Source organism: Hemiscyllium ocellatum, chromosome 22 (genome assembly GCF_020745735.1).
Source record: "Hemiscyllium ocellatum isolate sHemOce1 chromosome 22, sHemOce1.pat.X.cur, whole genome shotgun sequence".
In the NCBI taxonomy this organism is placed as follows: Eukaryota; Metazoa; Chordata; class Chondrichthyes; order Orectolobiformes; family Hemiscylliidae; genus Hemiscyllium; species Hemiscyllium ocellatum.
Window position 1 is genome coordinate 12830845 of NC_083422.1, and position 22060 is coordinate 12852904.

Here is a 22060-nt window from a genome sequence, read left to right on the forward strand (position 1 = left end):
CTCCCTGATGGAAGACTACTCTACAATTCTGACGAGGCTAGGATTTAGCTAGAAATATGGAGCTCCATCAAATAAGAGCAGCAATCTGATGGTGATTCCCATTCCTTGGAAGATTGGCCTTTGTTTTATTTCTCTCCACAAATGCTCCCTGATCTGCTGATATTTCCAACATTTTCTGTTTGCCTTTCGCATTTGCAGCATCAGTGGTATTTTTGCTTTTGTGTCAAACTAAGCTTCTGTTTGTTTTGTCTTAGTTGGATGTAAAAGGTGTATTTTGTAATTCCATAAAAACAGGGAGTTTCCACAAAGCTGAACAGAGATCGCTACAGGAACTCACAGCAGGTCTGGCAGCATCTGTGAGGAGAAATCAGAGTTTACATTTTGATTCAATGACAGGTTTTCATGGTTTTCTGAGCAATGTTCCTCTTGTTAATGACATTGCTATGATTGAAATGAATTCATCATTTCCTTTGCTGCATGTAGGACTTTGCAATAAACAGTGTGGCTAATAATAACAGTCACTACAATAAATACACTGAAAAGCAGTTTGGGGCATCATGATGATGTGGAAAATTAAAATATAAATGCAAGTTCTTGCTGTCTTTCCTCAAAAGCTGTTAGGGTTCACTAGAAGAAAGACTGCATCTCTTGTACTTCAGTCCTTGCATTACAAACTCTATTTCTTTAGTTATAGAGTCATACACCCTTTGGTCCAATGAGTCCATCCAACCCATTATTCCAAACTAAATAGTCCCACTTGCCTGCGCTTGGTCCAAACATTTCTTATTCATGTGCTTTTCTAAATGTCTTTTAAACATCATAACTGTTCCCATATGTAAAAAGTGGGGTCCGCAGATGCTGGAGATCAGAGCTGAAAATGTGTTGCTGGTTACAGCACAGCAGGTCAGGCAGCATCCAAGGAACAGGAAGTTCGACGTTTCGGGCCAGAGCCCAAAAAAAGAAGGGCTCTGGCCCGAAACGTCGAATTTCCTGTTCCTTGGATGCTGCCTGACCTGCTGTGCTTTAACCAGCAACACATTTTCAGCTCTGATCTCCAGCATCTGCAGACCCCACTTTTTACTCGAAGATTTTAACCTACTGCGAATCCTCTTGCAAGGATGCCTTCCTTGAAGAAGCTCTCTTCCTCCCTCTACAAGGATTTCAGTGAGTCTCTCTCTCACTGCACCCCCCAGGTCATCTCCTCTGCACAGAAGCTCTTCAGCCACGTTGGAAGGGCTCTGGCCCGAAACGTCGAATTTCCTGTTCCTTGGATGCTGCCTGACCTGCTGTGCTTTAACCAGCAACACATTTTCAGCTCTGTTCCCATATGTACCACTTTCTCTTGAAGTTTATTCCGCATACAAACCACACTGTGTAAAGTAATTGCCCCCATGTCTCTTTTTAAGATCTTTCTCCTCTAATGTTAAAAATATAGCCCCTAGTTTATAACTTCCCCAGCCTAGGGAAAAGACACCTGCCTTTCACCTTATCTATGCCTTTCATGATAAGGTCACCCCTCAACCTCCTATGCTCCTTGAAAGTAATCCCAGACTATCCAGCCTCTCTTTATAAAGCAAATCCTCCATTCACAGTAACATCCTTGGTCGAACATTTCCATCCCCTGAATGACATGGGCATCGGCAAGAAATTTGGGAAAATAGGATGAGATCAGCAATGAGGACGTTGAGCGCAACAAGTTTGATTTTCCAACTAAGTGTTGAATAGTGAGATCGGAATCTCACAAGTGAGTAGCAATGGGCCTGTTGCCATCATTTGCATGTACTAGCATCTCATGATTAACTAGTCTCACCTCATTTGTATGCATTTACCTATTATCTCTACTGCTGGATAGAACTTATGATGTGGAGGTGCTGGTGTTGGACTGGGGTGGACAAAGTTAAAAGTCACACAACACCAGGTTGGACTGTAAGCTGGTGTTGTGTGATTTTTAACTGGATGGAATCTAGGCTCCGATAATTCCTGACATGAAAGTCAGAGCAGTTACCTGGCAAGTGAACACTAAGCTGTTGACCACGGGAAACATTGAGGAGCTCAAGAGGGACTACGCAGGTTGGAGAACTGTGAAGCCCCTCTTTGAGTCTCCAGCAGACTGGTGGGAAACAGTTAAAGGGAACATCAAGAGGTTCTTCATCCTCAAAGGTGTTCAGGAGGCGAGAGAGAGGCGGGGAAAACTGTCCCAGCTCCAGAAAAGTATGCAGAACCTGCTCCTGCTGCAGACGATGGGGGTCGATGTGACGGAGGACCTCAAGGAGGTGAAGGGCCAGCAAGCCTCGGTCTTTTCCTCTGAGGCTTCCAAGATAATCTTCCGGTCCAGGGTCCGCTCGGTGGAGCAGGACGAGACGTGTTCACGTTTCTTCTTCCAGAAGGTGCACAAAGAGAGCTCTGTGCTCAGCAGCCTGAAGGAAGAAGATGGCTCAGTAACATCATCTCAGGCTGACATCATGAGGATCAGTAAATCCTTCTATGCCAGTCTGTACGACGCGAAGCCGACCGCCAGCGCAGCCTCCCAGTCGTTCCTGTCATCTATCACGGAGGTCTTAGACGACAGAATACGCAAGAGGCTGGACCAGCCGCTATCTCTGGACGAGCTGACCAAGGCCCTCGAGTCCTTCGAAAAGAATAAAACTCCCGGAAGCGACGGCTTACTGGTCAAGCTCTATTCCGCTCTGTGGGACTTGATTGGCCAGGACCTGCTAGAGGTGTATGTCAGTATGCTTCAGGCGGGTACCATGAGCGAATCCATGAGGAAAGGCATCGTCACCCTCATCTACAAGCGGAAGGGGGAGAGGGAGGAACTCAAAAATTGGAGACAGATCACACTGTTGAATGCGGATTACAAAATTCTGTCAAAGGTCATCGCCAACTGGGTAAGGTCTGCTCTGGGATCGGTGATCCACCCTGACCAAACCTGTGCTGTGCCAGGCAGGAAGATCGCTGAGAGTCTCGCTCTCCTCAGGGATACGATCGCCTACGTGCAGCACAGAGGGTTGGACGCCTGCCTGATCAGCCTGGACCAGGAGAAAGCCTTTGACAAGATATCACACAGGTATATGAGAGATGTTCTCTCCAAAATGGGCTTTGGGGAGGGAATCTGCAATTGGATCAGACTGCTCTACACCAACATCGTCAGTGCAGTCTCAATCAATGGGTGGGAATCAGATAGCTTCCCTGTCAGATCTGGAGTCAGGCAGGGCTGCCCTCTCTCTCCTGCCTTGTTTGTGTGTTGCATAGAGCCATTTGCCGAGTCCATCGGGAAGGATGCGAGCCTGAGAGGGGTGACTATTCCGGGCAGCGGGGGCCTGCAGGTTAAGGCCTCCCTGTACATGGATGACGTCACCGTTTTCTGCTCGGATCCGCTGTCCGTGCGCAGACTCATGTGCATTTGTGACCAGTTCGAATGGGCCTCGGGGGTCAAGGTAAACCGAGGCAAGAGCGAGGCCACGGTCTTCAGGAACTGGGCCGACCAATCCTCGATCCCCTTCACCATCAGGACCGACCACCTGAGGGTGCTGGGTATTTGGTTCGGGGGGGCTGGGGCGTGCGCCAAGTCTTGGGAGGAGCGTATCAGTAAAGTGAGGCAGAAACTGGGCAGATGGAGGCTACGGTCGCTCTCCATCACGGGAAAAAACCTGGTCATCAGGTGTGAGGCACTGTCATTGCTATTGTACGTGGCACAGGTCTGGCCTATTCCCAGAACCTGCGCCGCTGCAGTCACCCGGGCCATCTTCCAGTTCATATGGAGTTCAAAGATGGACTGGGTCCGAAGGGACTCACTATACAAAGATCTGGGCAACGGGGGAAAATATACACCCAATGCCACCCTCACCCTGATGGCCACCTTTGTGTGTGGCTGCATCAAGCTGTGCGTGGATCCCCGGTACGCAAACACCAAGTGTCACTACGTACTGAGGTTCTACCTATCCCCGGTGTTGCGAAGGATGGACCTGGCCTCGCTGCCGCGGAACACTCCGAGTAGTTGGACCGTTCCGTACCGCCTGTCCTTCGTGGAGAAATTTTTGAAGAAAAACACCTTTGACCACAAGTCCATCAGGAAGTGGTCAGCACGTAGCATCCTTGAGACCCTTCGGGAAAAGGAGAGGGCGGATCCTGTTGACCGGTTCCCTGAGCAGATTGTCAAAGCAATTTGGCAGAATGCCTCATTGCCAGAACTTTCCAACAAGCACCAAGACATGGCTTGGCTGGTGGTGAGAAGGGCTCTACCTGTGAGATCATTTATGCACGCCCGGACTCTCAGCCGCACCGCACGCTGCCCTCGAAGCGGCTGCGGGGGGAAGAGACTGTCACACACCTCCTTCTGGAATGTGCCTATGCAGAGGAAGTCTGGAGAGGAATGCAATGGTATTTGTCGAGGTTCATCCCGAGCAATGCCGTGACGCGGGACTCCGTGCTCTACGGCCTGTTCCCTGGGACACACATTGAGACGAACATCAACTGCGCCTGGAGGATCATCAACTCAGTGAAGGACGCTCTCTGGGTGGTCCAAAACCTGTTGATCTTCCAGCTGAAGGAGTTGACCCCGACTGAGTGCTGCAGACTGGCACATTCCAAGGTCCAAGACTACGTGTTGAGGGATGCGCTGAAGCTTGGGGCAGCTGCCGCCAAGGCGCAGTGAGGAAAGACCACCGTGTAACATCTGCCTGCCTAAAGAAGATCAGGGGGCCCATGCAGTCATTTGGGCTCTGCTGATGCCTCAGCTCAATATATGAGTGAGAAATGCACAGACCTGTATGTAATAATAATAATCCTGAGCTATGTGTGTAAATGTGGACATATGTATGGCATTACCTAATGTACAGTGTATCAAATTATTTTATGAATATTTTATGAATAAAGTATATTTTTGAAATAAAAAAAATATTAACTCACTGCTTGGCTCCTCCAGCCTTCCATCTTGGGCAACAGTCCCCGATATATCAGATTGCTCTGTAGGTTTGCAGCCCCCATTCATGGATATTGACATCAGACATGTTCTGGCCTCACTGAATCATCGTGGCAATCTCCAATTCACATTCATGCGGTATTCTGCACTTCAATGTTGCACTTGGAAGCGCACGAGCAACTTTCATTATACACTCGGCCCAGGGGCAGGTACCCAAATCGTGGTTTGGACAAGACAACTCAGGGCATCTTACTCGCTCTCTTCTGACTCATGTTGTGCCCACTTAGATGCTCACAGCATCTCTGTCATGCCTTGCCACCACCCCCCACAAGCTTAAAGGCTCACAGTCCTTCTGACTTTGCTGTTTCGTGCAGACATAAAGCCAAAAAGGTTGTCACACTTGTCAGCAGTCATCTGGCCATCAGACACTTAGACCATAAAACATGCTGCTGTACAAAGGATGGCTCTGTATGTTAATTCTTGTCATTGCAGCAAGTATGACATTTGCCCACATGGCTAATAATGAAGAGTGAACATATATTTACAACTTTAAGAGCACTTTTACAATTAAGGTCATCTGTTTCATTTCTATCCCACTATCTCTTTGATGCAATCCCATGGTTTGCAGGTATGGTGGGGTTTGCCCTATTGTGGAGCCTATTGGCCCTTGGAGTTTTACTTGGAGTGTTTGTAGCTACAGAGTCCAAGTGTGCTGAGTGAGTCTTGCCCAGATGCAGGTGCACCCCCTCCCAAGGCTTAAACGTCCAAAGGGCTAAGGGTGACAGGCAGAGTGGAGGTGGAGATCCTGGCCTCCTCTGGCGTATCAAGGTTAGAGTAGTGCCGGAAAAACACAGCAGGTCAGGCAGCATCTGAGGCAAGAAAATCAACATTTCAGGCAAAAGCCCTTCATGAGGAAAGGGCTGATGAAGGGCTTTTGCCTGAAATGTCAATTTTCCTGCTCCTCAGATGCTGCCTGACCTGCTGTGCTTTTCCAGCATCACACTAATCTCCAACATCTGCAGTACCCACTTTCGCCTCCTCTGGAGTATCATGAGTGGACACTTCTGAGGGGGCCTGACTGTGGTATCTCCTCCAGTTGTGTGCCCACTGGCATTGCTTTGTCTCCTTGTAAGGAAGGGGCACCTTTAGTGAGTTTATAGTCCTGCATTGTGGAGCACTAGTAGCTGAATCACAGAGCACAGGTCAGTGCATCGATCCAGTAGATCCTGAAAGTACTAGACCTGGCTGACTATAGCGGCAGGTAACCTGTCCATGGAGGCAGCCAGATATGCCAGAGACAGCATGGTACCTCTAACATTCTTGTGAGCTTACCTAGCGCCTCTAACAGACCTGCACACTGCTCTTGTGTCTTCTTAAGTATTTAAACGAAGCTGTTAATTGCCAATTGCAGGAGAGCACCCCTGGTAATCTACCAAGTCCCAGTGACATGGGACTTTTTTATCCTCACCCCACTGCAGAGATAAGCAGTGGTGTGGTCAGAAGCAGTTGCTCGCAACTCTAATCCAGCTGAAATACATCCCGAGGTATCAGTAACTGGGCTGGTGGAAGGTACGGGAGGTAGCCTTGCTTATGCATCCTCTGAGGGATGCGTGGCTATTTCCCCCAGAGGTGGTGGAGAATGTGTCTTGTGGGACCACCCTTTGATGTTGGAGACTGGGCAGATTCTGAAGGAAAGAAAAGAAAGAATGTGACATAAGGAAAGGGCAGAAGTACGAGCATGTTAACAGTGCAAGTGTACATTCACAGTGACAGTATCCTCCTAAACTCTGTGGAAAATACTCTTTTCTAATTTTCTAACATTCAAACCTATCTCTGTTGGCCCTCCATTCATCCTGATATTTTTGTTGCTGTCACTCTGTCAACGTATTCAATTTTCATTCTCTTCAAATGTCTTCATTGTCTTTCCCTACCTTACCTCTGTAATATTCCCCAACCTCATAAAACCTCCCATAATTTATACTTCATGCATAGTGACCTGTTGTGCATCTGCCTCCCGTTGATTCATCCCTAGAAACAATGCCGATGGCACCTTCCTCCTCATTCTTATGTATATTAGACTTCTTAATTTTTCTATTTATTTTAAAACCTTCCTAAAATCCATTTTTGAATCGACATTTTGGCAGCATTTCTAACTCCCCAACTATAGCTCCTCCTTTACCACTTCTAGCAATTTCATTTATTTTCTACTTCTTCTGTGAATCTTATACAAGAGAAAACTACCATTGCATCAAAAGTTATTGAAACTGATGCTCATTCTCATATTATCTGATTATCTTGAAAGTCTGACCTTACCCATTATTGTCAGGATAGTTTTTAACATGGCTGCATTTCTAAGTTTCAAGGACATCATCTAAATCCTCCTCCCACTCCTAGTATCTGAATTATCAAATCTAGACTGTTTGCACCTCTTTCAATGCAAACCTATCCTTGCCCAGCTTCAGAACAATGGTAGGTACCAATTACAGAAACATGGCTGAAGGAGGGAGAGAATTGGCAGCTCAATGTTCCGGAGGTTAGATACTCTCAAAAGGATATGAACGGAAGCAAGTGTGGGAGGTAGGGGAAGATGTTTTTGATTTATTTGATTTATTATTTACCATTGTCACATATGTTGAGATACAGAGGAAAAGTATTGCATTGTGTGCTAACCAGACAAATCATACCTTAGATAGATACATCAGGGTAATAGAACCAAACACAGAATGTAGCATTACAGCTACAGAAAAGGTGTAGAGAAAGTTTATATCTAATATGAGAGGTCAATTCATGACAGTGGGGAAGAAGCTGTGCTTAAATCCATTGTTACATGTTTTCAAACTTTTGTGTCTTCTGCCCAATGGAAGAGAGTATAACAGGATGAGAGAGGTCTGCAGACCTCACTTTCTCTGGGGTCTTTAATTATGTTGGCTGCTTTCCCAAGGCAATGGGGAGCGTAGACAGAGTCAATAGAATTGGGTAGTAATAGTAGGGGATTTTAACTGCCATAGTTTTAAGAATTTGGATGGTGAGGAATTTGTTAAATGTGGTCAAGAAAATTTTATTTATCAATATGCAATATGCCTATTGGAGATGGAGGGCAATTTGACCTTCTCTTGGGAAGTGAGACAGGGCAAGTGACTGAAGTGTTAATGGGGAAGCACTTTTGGGCCAATGATCATGATTCTGTTAGTATTAAAATAGTAATGGAAAAGTATAGTCCTTGAATAAAAGTTAAAATACTTAATTGGAGTAAGGGAAATTTTAATGGTATGAGACAGGAACTTTCAAAAGTTGATTAGAGTAGACTGTTTGCAGGGAAAAGGATGACTGGCAAGTCGGAGGCTTTCAAAAGTAAAATAACGAGAGTTCAGAGGCATCATGTTCCTGTTTAAGTGAAGGGTGAGACTGGTAAGAGTTGGGAAAAATTGATGAATAAAAGGTATTGAGGCTCTAGTCAAGAATAAAAAGAAGTCATATGTTAGGTGTAGACAGCTGCCATCAGGTGAATCTCTCGAAGAGTGTAAGGGGTATGGGGGCATTCATAAGATGAAAATCAGGAGGGCAAAAGTGGAGAATAGATAGCCTTTGCAGAAAAGGTTAAGGATAATCCAACGAGATTCTACAAATATATTAAGGGTAAAAGAACAACTAGAGAGAGAATAGGGCCCCTTAAACATCAACAAGATCATCTACATGTGGAACAACAGGAGTTGGGAGAGACACTAGATGAATATTTTGCATCAGTTTTACAATGGAGAAAGAAAGGGAGGTGAGGGAACTCAGGGAAATTAATACTGATGTCTTGTAAACAGTCCACATTACAGAATGGGAGGTGCTGGAGGTCTCAAAAACATAAAAGTGGATAAATCACTGGGACATGATCAAGTGTATCCAGGATATTGTGGGAATTTAGGGAAGAAGTTGTGGGGCCTCTAGATGATATTTGTATCATCTAGAGCCACAGGTGAAGTGCCAGAGGACTAGAGGGGGGCTAATATTGTGCTTTTATTTAAGGAAGACTATAAAGAGAACTGGTGAGTCTGACATCAGTAGTGGGTAAATTATTGGAGGGGATTCTGAGAGATTGGATTTACATGCATTTGGTGGGGCAAGAACCGATTATGGATAGTCCACATGGCTTTGTGTGTGGGAAATCATGTTTTACAAATTTGATTGAGCTTTTTGAGAACACAACTAAAAAGATTGATAAGGGCAGAATGATAGATATTGCCCACTTGGGCTTTAGTAAAGCCTATGACAAGGTTCTGCATGGTAGGCTAATGACTAAAGTTAGATCAAATAGGATTCAGGAAGAGCTTGCCCATTGGATACAAAATTGGCTTGATGATAGGAGACAGAGGGTGGTATGGATGTTTGTTTCTTGGGCTGGAGGCCTATTCCACAGGGATCAGTGCAGGGTCCCCTTTTATAATTTATGTAATTGATTTGGATGAGAATTTAGGAGGCTTAATTAGTAACTTTGTGGATGATACCAAAATTGGTGATATAGATGACAGTGAGAAAGGTTATCTAAGATTATGAAGGAATCTTGATCAATAGGGCCAATAGCTGAGGGGTGTGAGATGGAGTTTAATGGATAAATGTGAAATATTGTATGTTGGTAAAACAAACAAAGACAGGAGAAACACAGTTAATGGTAGGGCCCTGGGTGGTGTTGACAAACAGAGAGACCGAGGAATTCAAGTACATAGTTCATTGAAAGTTGAATCACAGATTGACATGGTCATGAAGAATGTGTTTAGCACACTTCCCTTAATTGCTCCCACCATTGAGTATAGGGTTTGGGACATCATTTGAAATTGTACAGGACTTCAGTGAGGCCACTTATGGAGTACTGTGTACAGTTCTGCAGCTACTGCCAACCACACCAACCACCCTTCCCCATTGGAAGGTTGTTATGAAATTGAAGACGGTTCAGAAAAAGTTTACAAGATGTTGCTAGGACTAGAGGGTTTGAGTTGTAGGGAGAGGCTGGATAGGCTTAGACTTTTTCCACTGGAGCGTTGAGGGTTGAGGGGTGACCTTAGCGAGGTTTATAAAATCATGAGGGGCATAGATAAGGCAAATACCAAAGGTCTTTTCCCTGGGATAGGGGAGTTCAAAACTGGAGGGCATATTTTTAAGGTGAGAAGGGAAAGATTTAAAAGGGACTTGAGGGGCAACTTTTCACACAGAGGGTGGTTTGTATGTGAAATAAACTGCCAAATGAAGTGATGGATGTAGTACACTTACAATATTAAAAGACATTTGGACAGGTACAGGAAAGGTTTAGAGAGATATGGGTGAAACAGTAGTTTATAGAATCTCTACAGTGTGGAAACAGGCCATTTGGCCCAGCAACACCATACTGAACCTACGAAGAGTAACCATCCCAGATCCATTCCCCAACCCTGTTATTCTATATTTATCAATGACTAATGCACCTAACCCACACATCACTGAACACTGTGGGCACTTTAGCATGGCCAATTCACCTAACCTGCATACCTTTGGACTGTGAGAGGAAACTGGAGCACCCAGAGGAAACCTACGCAGACACGGGGAGAATGTGAATCAAAGCTGAGTCCCTGGCACTGTGAGGCAGCTATACTAACCACTGAGGCATCGTATTTAGTTTGGGAAAGTTGGTCGGTGTGCACGAGTTGGACTGAAGCATCTGTTTCCATGCTGTAAGTGTCTATGACTTAGATCTAATATTGCTCCTGACACTCTTCCATCCAGATTTTATCTCCACTTCATCAAATCACTGCTTCCCAATTTTCCGTGTTTTGAATGTTCCGGTTTTCAAGCCTTTTCAATTTTTTTGCAGAAGAGAGTAGGTAAGGATAGAAAGTTTGACACAAAGAAAACTAAGCACCAGATATCTTATTGGTTCATTTAATTCTGTTATTTCATTCTAACTTGCTGAAAATTGTAGTGAAAGTGTGATATGATCCCATTCCCAGCTTTGAAACATCCAGGGCACAATGCTTAATCTTCAGTTAAAAAAATCTTTACCAAAGGATTAAAAACTGTGCATTGTTTTTAAAAGCACTAATTCTGTATTGAATTCTAATGATAATCACTTGAGCTGTATTTTCTGACTCACACAAAACATTTGTTTGCCTCTTGGCAGTAGAAGGGTTAAAAGCTGATTAACTAATTAAGTATCAGTATGTAACCATTAACATATCCTTAAAGCTTTGTGCATTGGTTAACATAATAAAATTATCTGCTTTAGTCTTGCAAACAAATTATGTGCATCACTGTTTGGAGATGCCAGATGCAAGATAATATTAAGTAGCCTTTTGTAAACCTCAAATTATCCCTCTTGATAAATCTACATATTAATTCCTCATTACCTTCACATCAGAGGACAATTGAAGTAATTTACTTTTGATCATCATATGCTGGCACTGAATTCTAATTTTTAGCCTATGCAGATTGTGACTTTATTCATGACAATAAATCATCAATCATGCCTTTCCATTTCTCCCCAGTGGATGCAAATGTTTTTCCTGAAATACTTTGCACTTTTCTTCTCTCACGTCGATTTCCCTTTTAAATATGAATAACTGTAGTTAATTACAGAATGTAACTTAGATTTTTGTGAGTTATGATTTCCCAAGATGTTGTATTTCTTTTGTTTGGTAGATAGCAGTACACATAACGTCTTTCACCACTCACAAGCTAAGATATTCAGTCTGATGTGAGATTGTTCTCAGAAATGAACTAAGATTATTTCATTTCTAAAGTGAGACGCATTGTTTTCCACAGAAATCAAGTGCATCTATACGGATATGACATAGAGGAGCAGGTGTTGGATTGGGGTGGGGGACAAAGTTAAAAATCACACAACACCAGGCTATAGCCCAACAGGTTTATTTAGAAGTACAAGCTTTTGGAGCAGTGCTCCTTCGTCAGGTAGCTAGTGGAGCAGGGTCATATGACACAGAATTTATGCTAAAAGATCAAAGTGTTATACAAATGATGTGACGTATTGAACAAACCTAGATTGCTGTTAAGTTTTTAATCGCTTACAATGGGGATGCAAGTTTTGATTCATTAATATGTAAATCCCACACCTTCTTTCAAGTCACATTCCTGAGATTACCTAAGGTTTTATTAAGAAAAAGTGACATCTCCGCTCAGACAAGGCATTAATGGGGTGAGGTTAGAGCTGATAGTATTCCAATCTTGAGTTCAGACCAGTTCTATTTCCAAAGTAGGAATTTATAAAATTTCACATGGACTAACTGCCTACAGATTGTGTGCTTTTTGAACAAAATAGAATATGTGTGTGTGTGTGTGTGTGTGTGTGTATGTGTGTATGCGCATGTGCAAGTGTGACAGAGCACATGCCTGTGAGACGGTATGCGCATGAGTTGTGTATGTGTGTGTCTGAGATAGGGTCGACATGAGTGTGATCATGTGTATATAGAGTAGTGGGGTCACCTATGGTATGAAATGAACCCAGGATCCCAGTTGAGGCCACCCTAATGGATACCAAACTTGGCTATCAGCTCTGTTCTGCATATCCCGAAGTCTGCCTTGGAGGACGGTCACCCGAAGGTCCGAGGCCGAATGTCCTTGACTGCTGTTCAATATGTTGCATTAGTTGTAAGACACTTTAATTTTTTACTATAAATTCTGTGTCCTATGATCCTGCCCCACTCGCTACCTGATGAAGGAGCAATGCACCAAAAGCTTGGACTTCCAAACAGCCCTGTTGGACTATAACCTGGAGTTGTGTGATTTTTAACTCTATAAGGATATAAATCACACCTATTTTATGTTTATTTGTCATGGTTGACCATCTAAGACTGCTTTCAGCACTTGGATAGATTCTTGGATAAAATGTTTTATTATATGTCATGACTGTAGTCCCTACAAAGCGAGTGTAGTTCAAAAGAACAACTGGATCTCAAATACGAAAACAACTAAAAGCAGTTTTTCATTAAAAGTACATGTATTTTTTAATTCACTGGGAATGTTACAGGGATGGCTGGTATTTATTGCCCACTCTTAATTGTCCATGTCTAGATAGTAATGAGGTGCCTTCATGAATCACTGCAATTCCGTGTTGTTAGGAAGGCACTTCTAATGATTTTGGTCCAGTGACAGTCAAGGAAGGGCTATGCAGTTACAAATTAAGATGGTGTGTGGCTTGGAAGAGAACTTACATGTGGTGATAAACCTCAGTAAGCCCTCCTGTGTGAAGCTTTCAGCATTTTTAAGACATCAAGTTTGCCTTCACAAAACCCTACCAAGAGAGGTTAGAAATGGACCATTTGATGCTTCACACATGAATAAGCAAGGAATGGAGGGATATGGACCATGGGGCAAGCAGAAGGGATTAGTTTAACTTGGTATCATGTTTGGCAAACAACATGGGCTGAAGGGCCTATCACTGTGTTGTACTGTTTTATGTTCTATGGTATTCTCACATGTCAACTACATTAAATAATTCTATTACAGTAATACTGGATCCTCAGAACACAAATCAAGATTTTGTCAATATTCTTTTAAATTAGGTTTTCCTGGTAAAATATTTAGTGTTTAACTTTACGTTTGGAAAATAAATACAGCTTTTAATTGTTTTGAATGTATAATGAATGATAGTTATCATATTAGTTGTGTAGTTTCAATGTGATAGAGCTACTTATATCAAATGCATGTTAATGCACCCATTGAACTATTCTCTTAGCCTGAATGAAGACATGATAATTGCTATTACGTTGCAAATACTGCATTGTTATATTAGTGATGTTAAAGGTTAAACTGCAATGTTAATGCTATAAATTAATAGCTGTTAATAACATTATTATCTGTTTAATGGTTTCAAATTAAATTTTGATTGCATTTTAAAATTTGTTATTTATATGCAATTTTTTACAGGAGGGGATATGGACAACAGGAGGTAAGAATCCCACATATTTTTGCTGCTGGTTCATCTTTTGCGTGTCCTACTACTTCAGATATCTGATGCTTAAAACGTGACCAAAAATTTCCACTATTTACCTCTTTTTACCACCTCCTCCTCTTTGTTCTTTTCTTTCTTACAACTGTTTTCCAGCAACAGCAATTACTGAGGCCCTCGCTGCTTAGACCTGAGGTACAATAGTTTATCTGTGTGTTAATAATTCATCACAACCTTCTCACAAGTTTGCAGATGTATCTTTCTCTGCACTCAGAATGTCAACTTTTCCAATCGTTTGTCTGCTCTTGATGTGCATTTGTGGTTAGTGATAACAAAAGATTAACTCAGTCACACATGAGCACAAATACTCATTATGTGTTTTATCTGAATGGCAGGAACTCTCCATGGAGTCAGGAATTGATCCTGGCCAGGACTACTATGCACAGGATTACTACAATTACGAACCTGGGTAAGCCTTCCTGAGTGAAGCTTTCAACATTTTTAACGACATATCAAGTTTGTCTTCACAAAACCCCTACCAAGAGAGATTAGGAAAGGAACATTTGATGCTTCTAATTCAGAATGAATATAAAGCAGAGCCATTACTAATCAAAACCAACTGTTTTAAATTAAGCCATCATTTTCTTATCTTAATTTTCCAATTATGGCTTTCACTTAGTGGCAGTGTCCAGAGAAATAAAAAGGATTTTCAACCACAAATAGCTCTCTACTCACCTGGAAGGAAGGCTAGGCACTTTGGGCAAACAACTGCCTGCCTTACACAGTTTTCAGAGACACGTTTAATTGGTGGTATTATCACTGGACGATTAATCCAGAGACCCAAACAATGCTCTGGGCACCTGGGTTCAAATCTCACCATGGCCGATAGTGAAATTTGATTTCAACAGAGAATCTGGAATTAAGGGTCTAATGGTGACCATGAAACCATTGTTGATTGTCAGAAAAACCCATCTGGTTTGCTAATGTTCTTTAAGGATGGAAATCTGTTATACTTACCTGGTCTAGCCTACATGTGACTTCAAACCCACAGCAATGTGGTTGACTCTTAACTGGCCTCTGGGAAATTAGGGATTGGCAATAAATGCTGGCCCAGCCACAGTGCATTGTCATCAGAGGCAACAAATCCTGCAAGTGGATGCCCGTATATTCGCCACAGATCCCAGGCTCCTCGAAGGTTTACTTCCAGCAGCATTTGCCAGGTCTGGCTTGTGGCTGACAAAGGTGGATGTCCAGAAGTCATGGATAATGACTTCAGTTCATCACTCATAGATGGATATCGAACTGCACTACAGTGCTGTCCATGCAATCATTGAGCATTCTTCTGAAGATGCCCTTTCATTGTCTGGGTTGCATTGGAAAAGCAATCCCTGAATAAGGTTTTCAGTGTTGTGATATTGGACTTTGCACTGTTCAATGATGGGATGAATCCTTCAAAGAATGGGAGCTGGGCCAGCACCCCCCCCCTTGTCTTCTCAGATAAGGAAGGAGGGGAAAATCTAACACAAGGGGGGTCACTGTTTAAAAATAAAATCATGGACAGCCCATTTAAAACAAAGATCAGGCTACATCTTTTCTCTCAAGAGAGTCGTGAGTCTTTGGAAATCTCTTTCTGAAACAGCATTGGAAGCAGAGCCCTTGAATATTTTTCAGGCTGAGGCAGATAGATTCTTGTTAAGCAAGGGGATGAAAGGTTATTAGAGGAAGGTGGAAATCTGGATTCGAGGTTACAATCAGATCAGAATGGCCTTATTAAAGGTCCCATCAGACTGTGAGGGTGAAATGACCTAATTCCAGTCATGAATCATATATTTGTGTATCAAGAGCCACTTTCCTGTCTCTCTATCCTCAAGGTTATGATGTCTAAGGTGAATGTTGTTCTGATGGCAATCTGCCATGTCACCTGGCATCTCCACTGATTGCACAGTTAAGGCCAAAATGTTTTCAAGAAGGAGTTAGGTAGCTTCCTCGGGGCTAAAGGGATCAAAGGGTATGGAGAGAAAGTGGGAATAGGATATGGAGTTGGATGAGCAACTCTGTTCACATTGAATAACAGGGCAGGCTCAAAGAGTTGACGGGTCTGCGGTTGCTGTTTCTATTTTCTGTCTTTCTCTGTGCTGCAAAGCGCAGGATTCAGGCCCATCAACAATCTACATGTATCCAACAGGGCAGGTGGAGCCCACGAGCAGAGGGTATGGGGCTGAGGTTCCAGCGTGTTTTGGGGTTGAGCCTAAAAACAGGCATTAAAGGTCTTCCTAACCCCACAAAAAAAATCTATTTATTAGAAACATACATTTAGCTTTGCAGCCTACAGCAGGTACTATGCTAGCAATAGATGATTGGCACACACCCATCTAGAACCGTTTCATAATTGTAATTGGGGTGAGGAGGTGGTAGTGCAGTGGTATTGTCACTGGGACTAGTCATCCATAATCTCAAGGGTAATGTTCTGGGGTTTGAATCTCTCCGCAGCAGATGGCGAAAATTGAATCCAGAAAATGTTCTGTGGTCTCTCGTAATAGTGTCCTTATCTCTGGGCCAAGAGGCCCAGGTTCAAGCACCGTCTGCTCCAGAGATGTGTCACCAACACACCTGAACTAGTTTATGAAAAATGACTATAATTGCCATCAGGGCTATACAAGTGCCTTAGGACTTCCACTTATATATTTATGAGTTACGTTTGAGTAGAATTGACATCAATGTTAAGATCTGCCCAAAAATTGAATCATGTGGACATCCAAAATGAACCTCCTTACCAACTTTATCTCAAACAAGAGAAAGGCATCAGATTGTTGAAAACCTCCAGTCAACATTCAGTAACTGCGCTTTGTAAATTCACATGGGTGATAACAATTAGGGTTGAGATCAGTAACCATCTACAGCTGCTAGCAAATGCATTGTCTGCTGCTGCTCAGCATATACATACCTGTCTTCATTTATTTTTCCCCATTGCAACACGCAGTGGAATTCTTCTCTGCTTCAAGGTGACTGAAGGAGGGCAAGTTGAATTTTTTGATACCTGAATTATGCATTTTGAATACTGTTTGCTGCCCAAGAAGAATTCAATAACCATTCTTGCATACCGGCAGACCATAACCATGGGAAATCCAACTCCCATGCCCAGACTGTGAATATTATCTATCACATAAGTTCCATTTATGTTGACTTTCACTTTAACATGGCTAACCTGCATTGATAATGAGAAGAAACAGAATATACAAGGGTGAAAAAATAATTATGCTACATGGATTAATGGGCTAATCATGCACAAAGGTTAGCAGTAATGATTGAGATACTGAAGCAATTTTATTCCAGGTTTGCAATTATCTGCTCATAAATAAGATTACATCAGACCAGCAAATGATACAGTAATGTCCCAACCTTCAAGAGACTTTCTCAGACCTTCAGTTCCAAGGTGAAATTTCAGTTCCTGAGTTGTATGGAATAGTAGTCATTACAGTAGGAATATTTACATTCTAAGCAAACTGAAGCTATCTGATATAGAGGTATACGTATATTTTGCTAACAAAATTATGTTGTAATAACATTGGAATCAATACCTTGAAATCAAGGAAACCCAATTAATTCATATACCTTTACCTTCATTCTTCATTAATTGTACTAAATTTATGCATGACTTAATGAATGTTACATGTGGCTCACTGAGAGACCATACATCAAACAGCTTGAATAATATTAGAATTAAAAGCAGTTTAATAGACCACAGGAATTCAGCAGTAACTGTATTCTGAAAATAAATTTGCAGTCAATATCAATGCCCGAGACTAATGTCAACTGGTCACATGGATTTAGTGTTAGACCCTTTTTAAAGCTGACAAGACATTACAGCATTTGTATAGATTCAAGTCAATGGGATAGAAATTCATCTCGAGCTGTAATAGGGTGATGTTGGTTCAGTTGCCTGTTGTTCACAGCATTTCACCTCTAATTAAATTAAAAGCAGCGGAACTAAATATCTAATACTGCACATTACAGGCAGCATACCTAATATTGTCTCTGTGCAACTGTCTGCAATGAATTTCTACCTTAACTACCTTCCAGTTAGCAATCCTTGCAGACTTGTATGAGTTTGTCCTTGTGAGCTAGCACAGATGAATTGGTTGCCTTAAGTGATAGCATTTTGTGAACAAAGGAACCATTCTAAATAGTCTCCATCAGATCCAAACATATTACAATCAAATAGTTGAATGTCATATCAGAATCTTATGGGGATTTGAGCCATGTGTGCCATAGTGAGATTTAGGGTGAAAAGTGGTATAGGGTGAAAAATATGGCGAGGTCCATGTCAACGTTGAGGTCCTTTTGGTCCATCTTCACAAGCATCATGGCACGATTAATTCTGGGCAGCAATGAAATGCCAATTGACATTAAGCACCTGGAAAACACTGTAACTTGCGTCATTAATATTTCGATTCTCACTTTACCAAACTAGCCAAAGAAGTTAGACATCGGTAAACTCAACACGGAAACCAGTGTGGGAACCTGGTGAATTCAACTCGCCGATTGCTCTAAATGAGCCCGATGTTGGACACCGGGCACCTCCATATCTGGGCATGTTACACGGGTGCCATATCCCATGGACATTGGCATCTGACATGTGCCAGCCTCCAACAACACTCATACTACATGTCCTACCCATTTACAGGTCACTTCTGCACTTCAGTGCTGTAACCTAGGCTGCATCAATGTAATGTTACAGTGAGGACACTGGGCTTCCAGGGACATGTACCCAAACGATAGACTGGACCAGGTTGTATCCCTAGCCTCTTCACTTGCTGCCACAGTGCTTACTCACTCTGACCCTGCCTGCATGTTCACAGCATCCCTTCACTGCATTACCTTGTCTTGCCTTTTTGTACTTTGTCTCCTCAGTCAGCAACACAAGGATCACATTACCATTATATCACCATGCTCTGTAGTGCAGACACAAAGATCACCATGGCTGTCAGCAGTCCTAAGTCAAGGGCAGCCTCCTATACCAGTCCAGACCCTGCTTGGGAAAATCAGAGTCAGAATCCTCTCCCAAATGTTGGGCAGCCTGCCGCCCGTTCTTACACTTCCTGTCCAATTACGGATTGAGAGAGAGGCAGTTATTGGCAAGATGAAAGCAAGCAGCACAGATATTACTGTTGCTGCAGGTGAGGATGTCCCAAGTGAGTGAAAAGGCAGCACAGAAGGCAGGCAGGGTTAGTTGGTGTGGGTGGCAGCAAATGGAAGATAGTTGCAGGCAACAGAGAGAGTGGTAGTGCATGAGCCTTGATTTGAGATGGGTACAATTTCAGAGATGGAGTGATTGTGATATATCATAGAGAAGATCGTGGACCTTACACTGGCAAAGTGAAGGACATTAACTTTCTTCCTAATGTCGTGGGCAACCATCCAGGCAGCTGAGACTGTTTTAACCAATGAGACCACCTCAGACCAGATTGGTATAGTCTGGTGTTATTGCCTCCAGTACAGATCTTGGGGGAAGAGGGAGTCCTGCCTGCATAACTATCCTGTCCAGCAGTAACTCCAGATTCCTGTCCACAAAGGGTGGAGGGGGGAGAATAAATTTCCCCAGTGTGCCATGTGCAGGGTAAATGTCAACAACTGTTACAGGACTGCTGTAGATTGCCAGTGTTTGTCCAGCTATACAATGGACTTTTAATTGTATTGCAGATGCAAAAGGTGCTGCGAATTCGAGGATAGAATTGAGAAGTCGTGTTAAAGTTGTACATGACATTGGTAAGGCAAAAGTGAGGACTGCAGATGCTGGAGATCAGAGTCTAGATTAGAGTGGTTCTGGAAAAATGGCAATGAAGGGCTTTTGCCCGAAAGTTCAATCCTCCTGCTCCTCGGATGCTGCCTGACCTGCTGTGCTTTTCCAGCACTACTCTAATCTATGACCTTGGTAAGGCCTCCTCTGGAGTACAGTGTCCAGTTCTGTTCACCCAGTTATAGAAAGGAGATTATCAAGCTGGAGAGAGTTCAGAAGAGATTTACCAGAATGTTGCTGGGTTTGAAAGGTTTGAATTCTGAAGAAAGGCTGGGTAAGCTGGGACTTTTTTCACTGAAGCAGAGAAGGTTGAGAAGCGACCATATTGAAGTTTATAAAATAATAAGGGATGTTGATAAAGTTAATAATAGTTGTCTTTTTCCTGGTAAGGGTGGTTTCAAAGCTAGAGGGCACATTTTTAAAGTGAGACAGATTTAAAAAAAGACGAGGGGAAAATCTTTTACACAGAGGATGGTTAGCGTGTGGAATGAACTTCCTGAGGAAGTGGTGAATGTGAGAACAATTGCAACTTTTAAAAGACATTTGGATAAGTACATGCATAGAAAAGGTTTGGATATGGGCCAGGAGCAGGCAGATGGGACTGGTATAGTTTGGGATTATGTTCAGTATGGACTGGTTGGACTGAAGGGTCTGCTTCCGCACAGTGCGGCTCTATGACTGTGAATAATGAGTTGTTCCAGGAAGAGCAGATGGCAAGATGGGGCAGAAATGAAACGTGAGAGATACCATCGGGTGCGATCAGTAATTAATGAGGCGAGTTTGGTCAGATAGAGCGAGAGAACTTGCTTGACCTCACAGTGAAAGAAAACCTACCAAAAAGTTGACTCAACTCAGAATTAGCCAAAAACATGGTGAGGTTAAGCCCTATGATTTATTTGATTCAATTTGAAGTAACTGGTAAAGTTTTAATAGCACAACATACAGGAATTAAAAGTTAATATATTCACAATGCGAAACATTGCCACAGTTTAGTTGTGATTACATACCAGAGGTTGTGCCCTGTCAAAAAAACTGGAAAAATTGTTGAATTTGGCTTTGGTTTATTTAACTGATCCACTTTGACAACCGTGGCCTACACCATGTCAATTAGTGTTGAGGGACAGCTCCCTTAAATAATCAGACCATTTGGCTTATCATATTATCCTTTATTATTCATTTTTATTAATATTAGCTATTGTTCTCTACAAAGGTTAAATATGATGTAAATATGCTCAATTTTATCTAAGATGACAAGATACTTAGTTATAACTATTGCATTCCTATATTTTATGAGATTTTTGTTGATAAACATTAATCTAATGAAAACAGGTAATTGGATTCTAAAAGGATGTTTTATAATATTTTATTCAAAAGTTGTACAAGAATGCAAGTTAGATGATGTGATCTTTAATTGTGCACACTTACTTTTTGAGCATTGATGCATTTCACATGAAAAATAAAACTTAAAGTTTGTAATAAGTTTGGTGAAAGTAGGTTTGCTGCAAGCATTGCCAATTGCTCAAAATCTTAAATAAGCTGTAACCTTCACAGAGTTAGATTGATTGCATCTGCCAACTTTTGTTGATAAGTGAGCTGATTGAAAAGAGAGTTTAAATACCTTGTGGATTTTTTTTTTGTCTAAAACAAGAGATAGTAACACATCGATTTCTGACCCCAATTCTAGGTATGAGGTCCCACAGTATGGCAGTCGTCGAAGATTAATCTCACCCTCTGGAATGTATGATGACTATGGAGAGGTGGTCATGGAAGATGATGGTGGCTATTATTACAGCCCACAGGGATCAAATGCAGATGCAGAGGTAGTTATACAAAGAATATATGTTTTTCATTTCAGGTTTTATGTATTAATTTTTATGGAATAAAATATTTTGAACCAGGAAATATGAAATATTTTGAAAGAGATGGCATCAAAGTTTAGTTTTTCTATATAGCTCAAAATAAGAAAAGCAGAATTTTTTTTTGGTCAATACAACTCATCATAAAATATGATGTATGTGTTGGTGTTTTCTATATTTTATTAACATTTGCATGGTTTTCAGCATTAAAGTAGAAGATGAATTTCAATACTGATCATCTCTTCCAAAATATCTGAAGCATAGTCCATTTATTTTAACTCTCTTATTGGTGGAAAAAATGGGAGTAAAATAATCTGATAAATCCCTTAAGCCTTTCAAGCTAACTCACTATCTAGGTCAAAGTGGTTTTGGTACCAGACTAAAAAATCAGGAGGTTGAGAATTCGTATCCCATTTTGAAAAGTTACAAAATAGAGTCAATTCTTGTCATCTGCAGTCTGGCACCATGAAAGGGTTGTGGAGGTTTCTGGATTGTTGTGAAACACTAGCTGGATCACAAATGACCTGATAAAAGGAGACCATTTTCCATTGTTTAATTTTCCCCAT

General features: G+C 42.1%; 1 protein-coding gene across 1 annotated transcript in view; it reads left to right on the forward strand.

Moving 5' to 3' along the window:
* Positions 1 to 22060, forward strand: part of pcdh15b (protocadherin-related 15b) — a 642771-nt gene that overhangs the window by 614991 nt on the left and 5720 nt on the right. Inside the window, exons 33-36 of the mRNA XM_060841768.1 lie at positions 13820 to 13841; positions 13998 to 14036; positions 14237 to 14310; positions 21323 to 21458. Of these exons, the coding sequence (XP_060697751.1) occupies positions 13820 to 13841; positions 13998 to 14036; positions 14237 to 14310; positions 21323 to 21458 (271 nt within the window). The remainder of the gene's footprint in view (positions 1 to 13819; positions 13842 to 13997; positions 14037 to 14236; positions 14311 to 21322; positions 21459 to 22060) is intronic.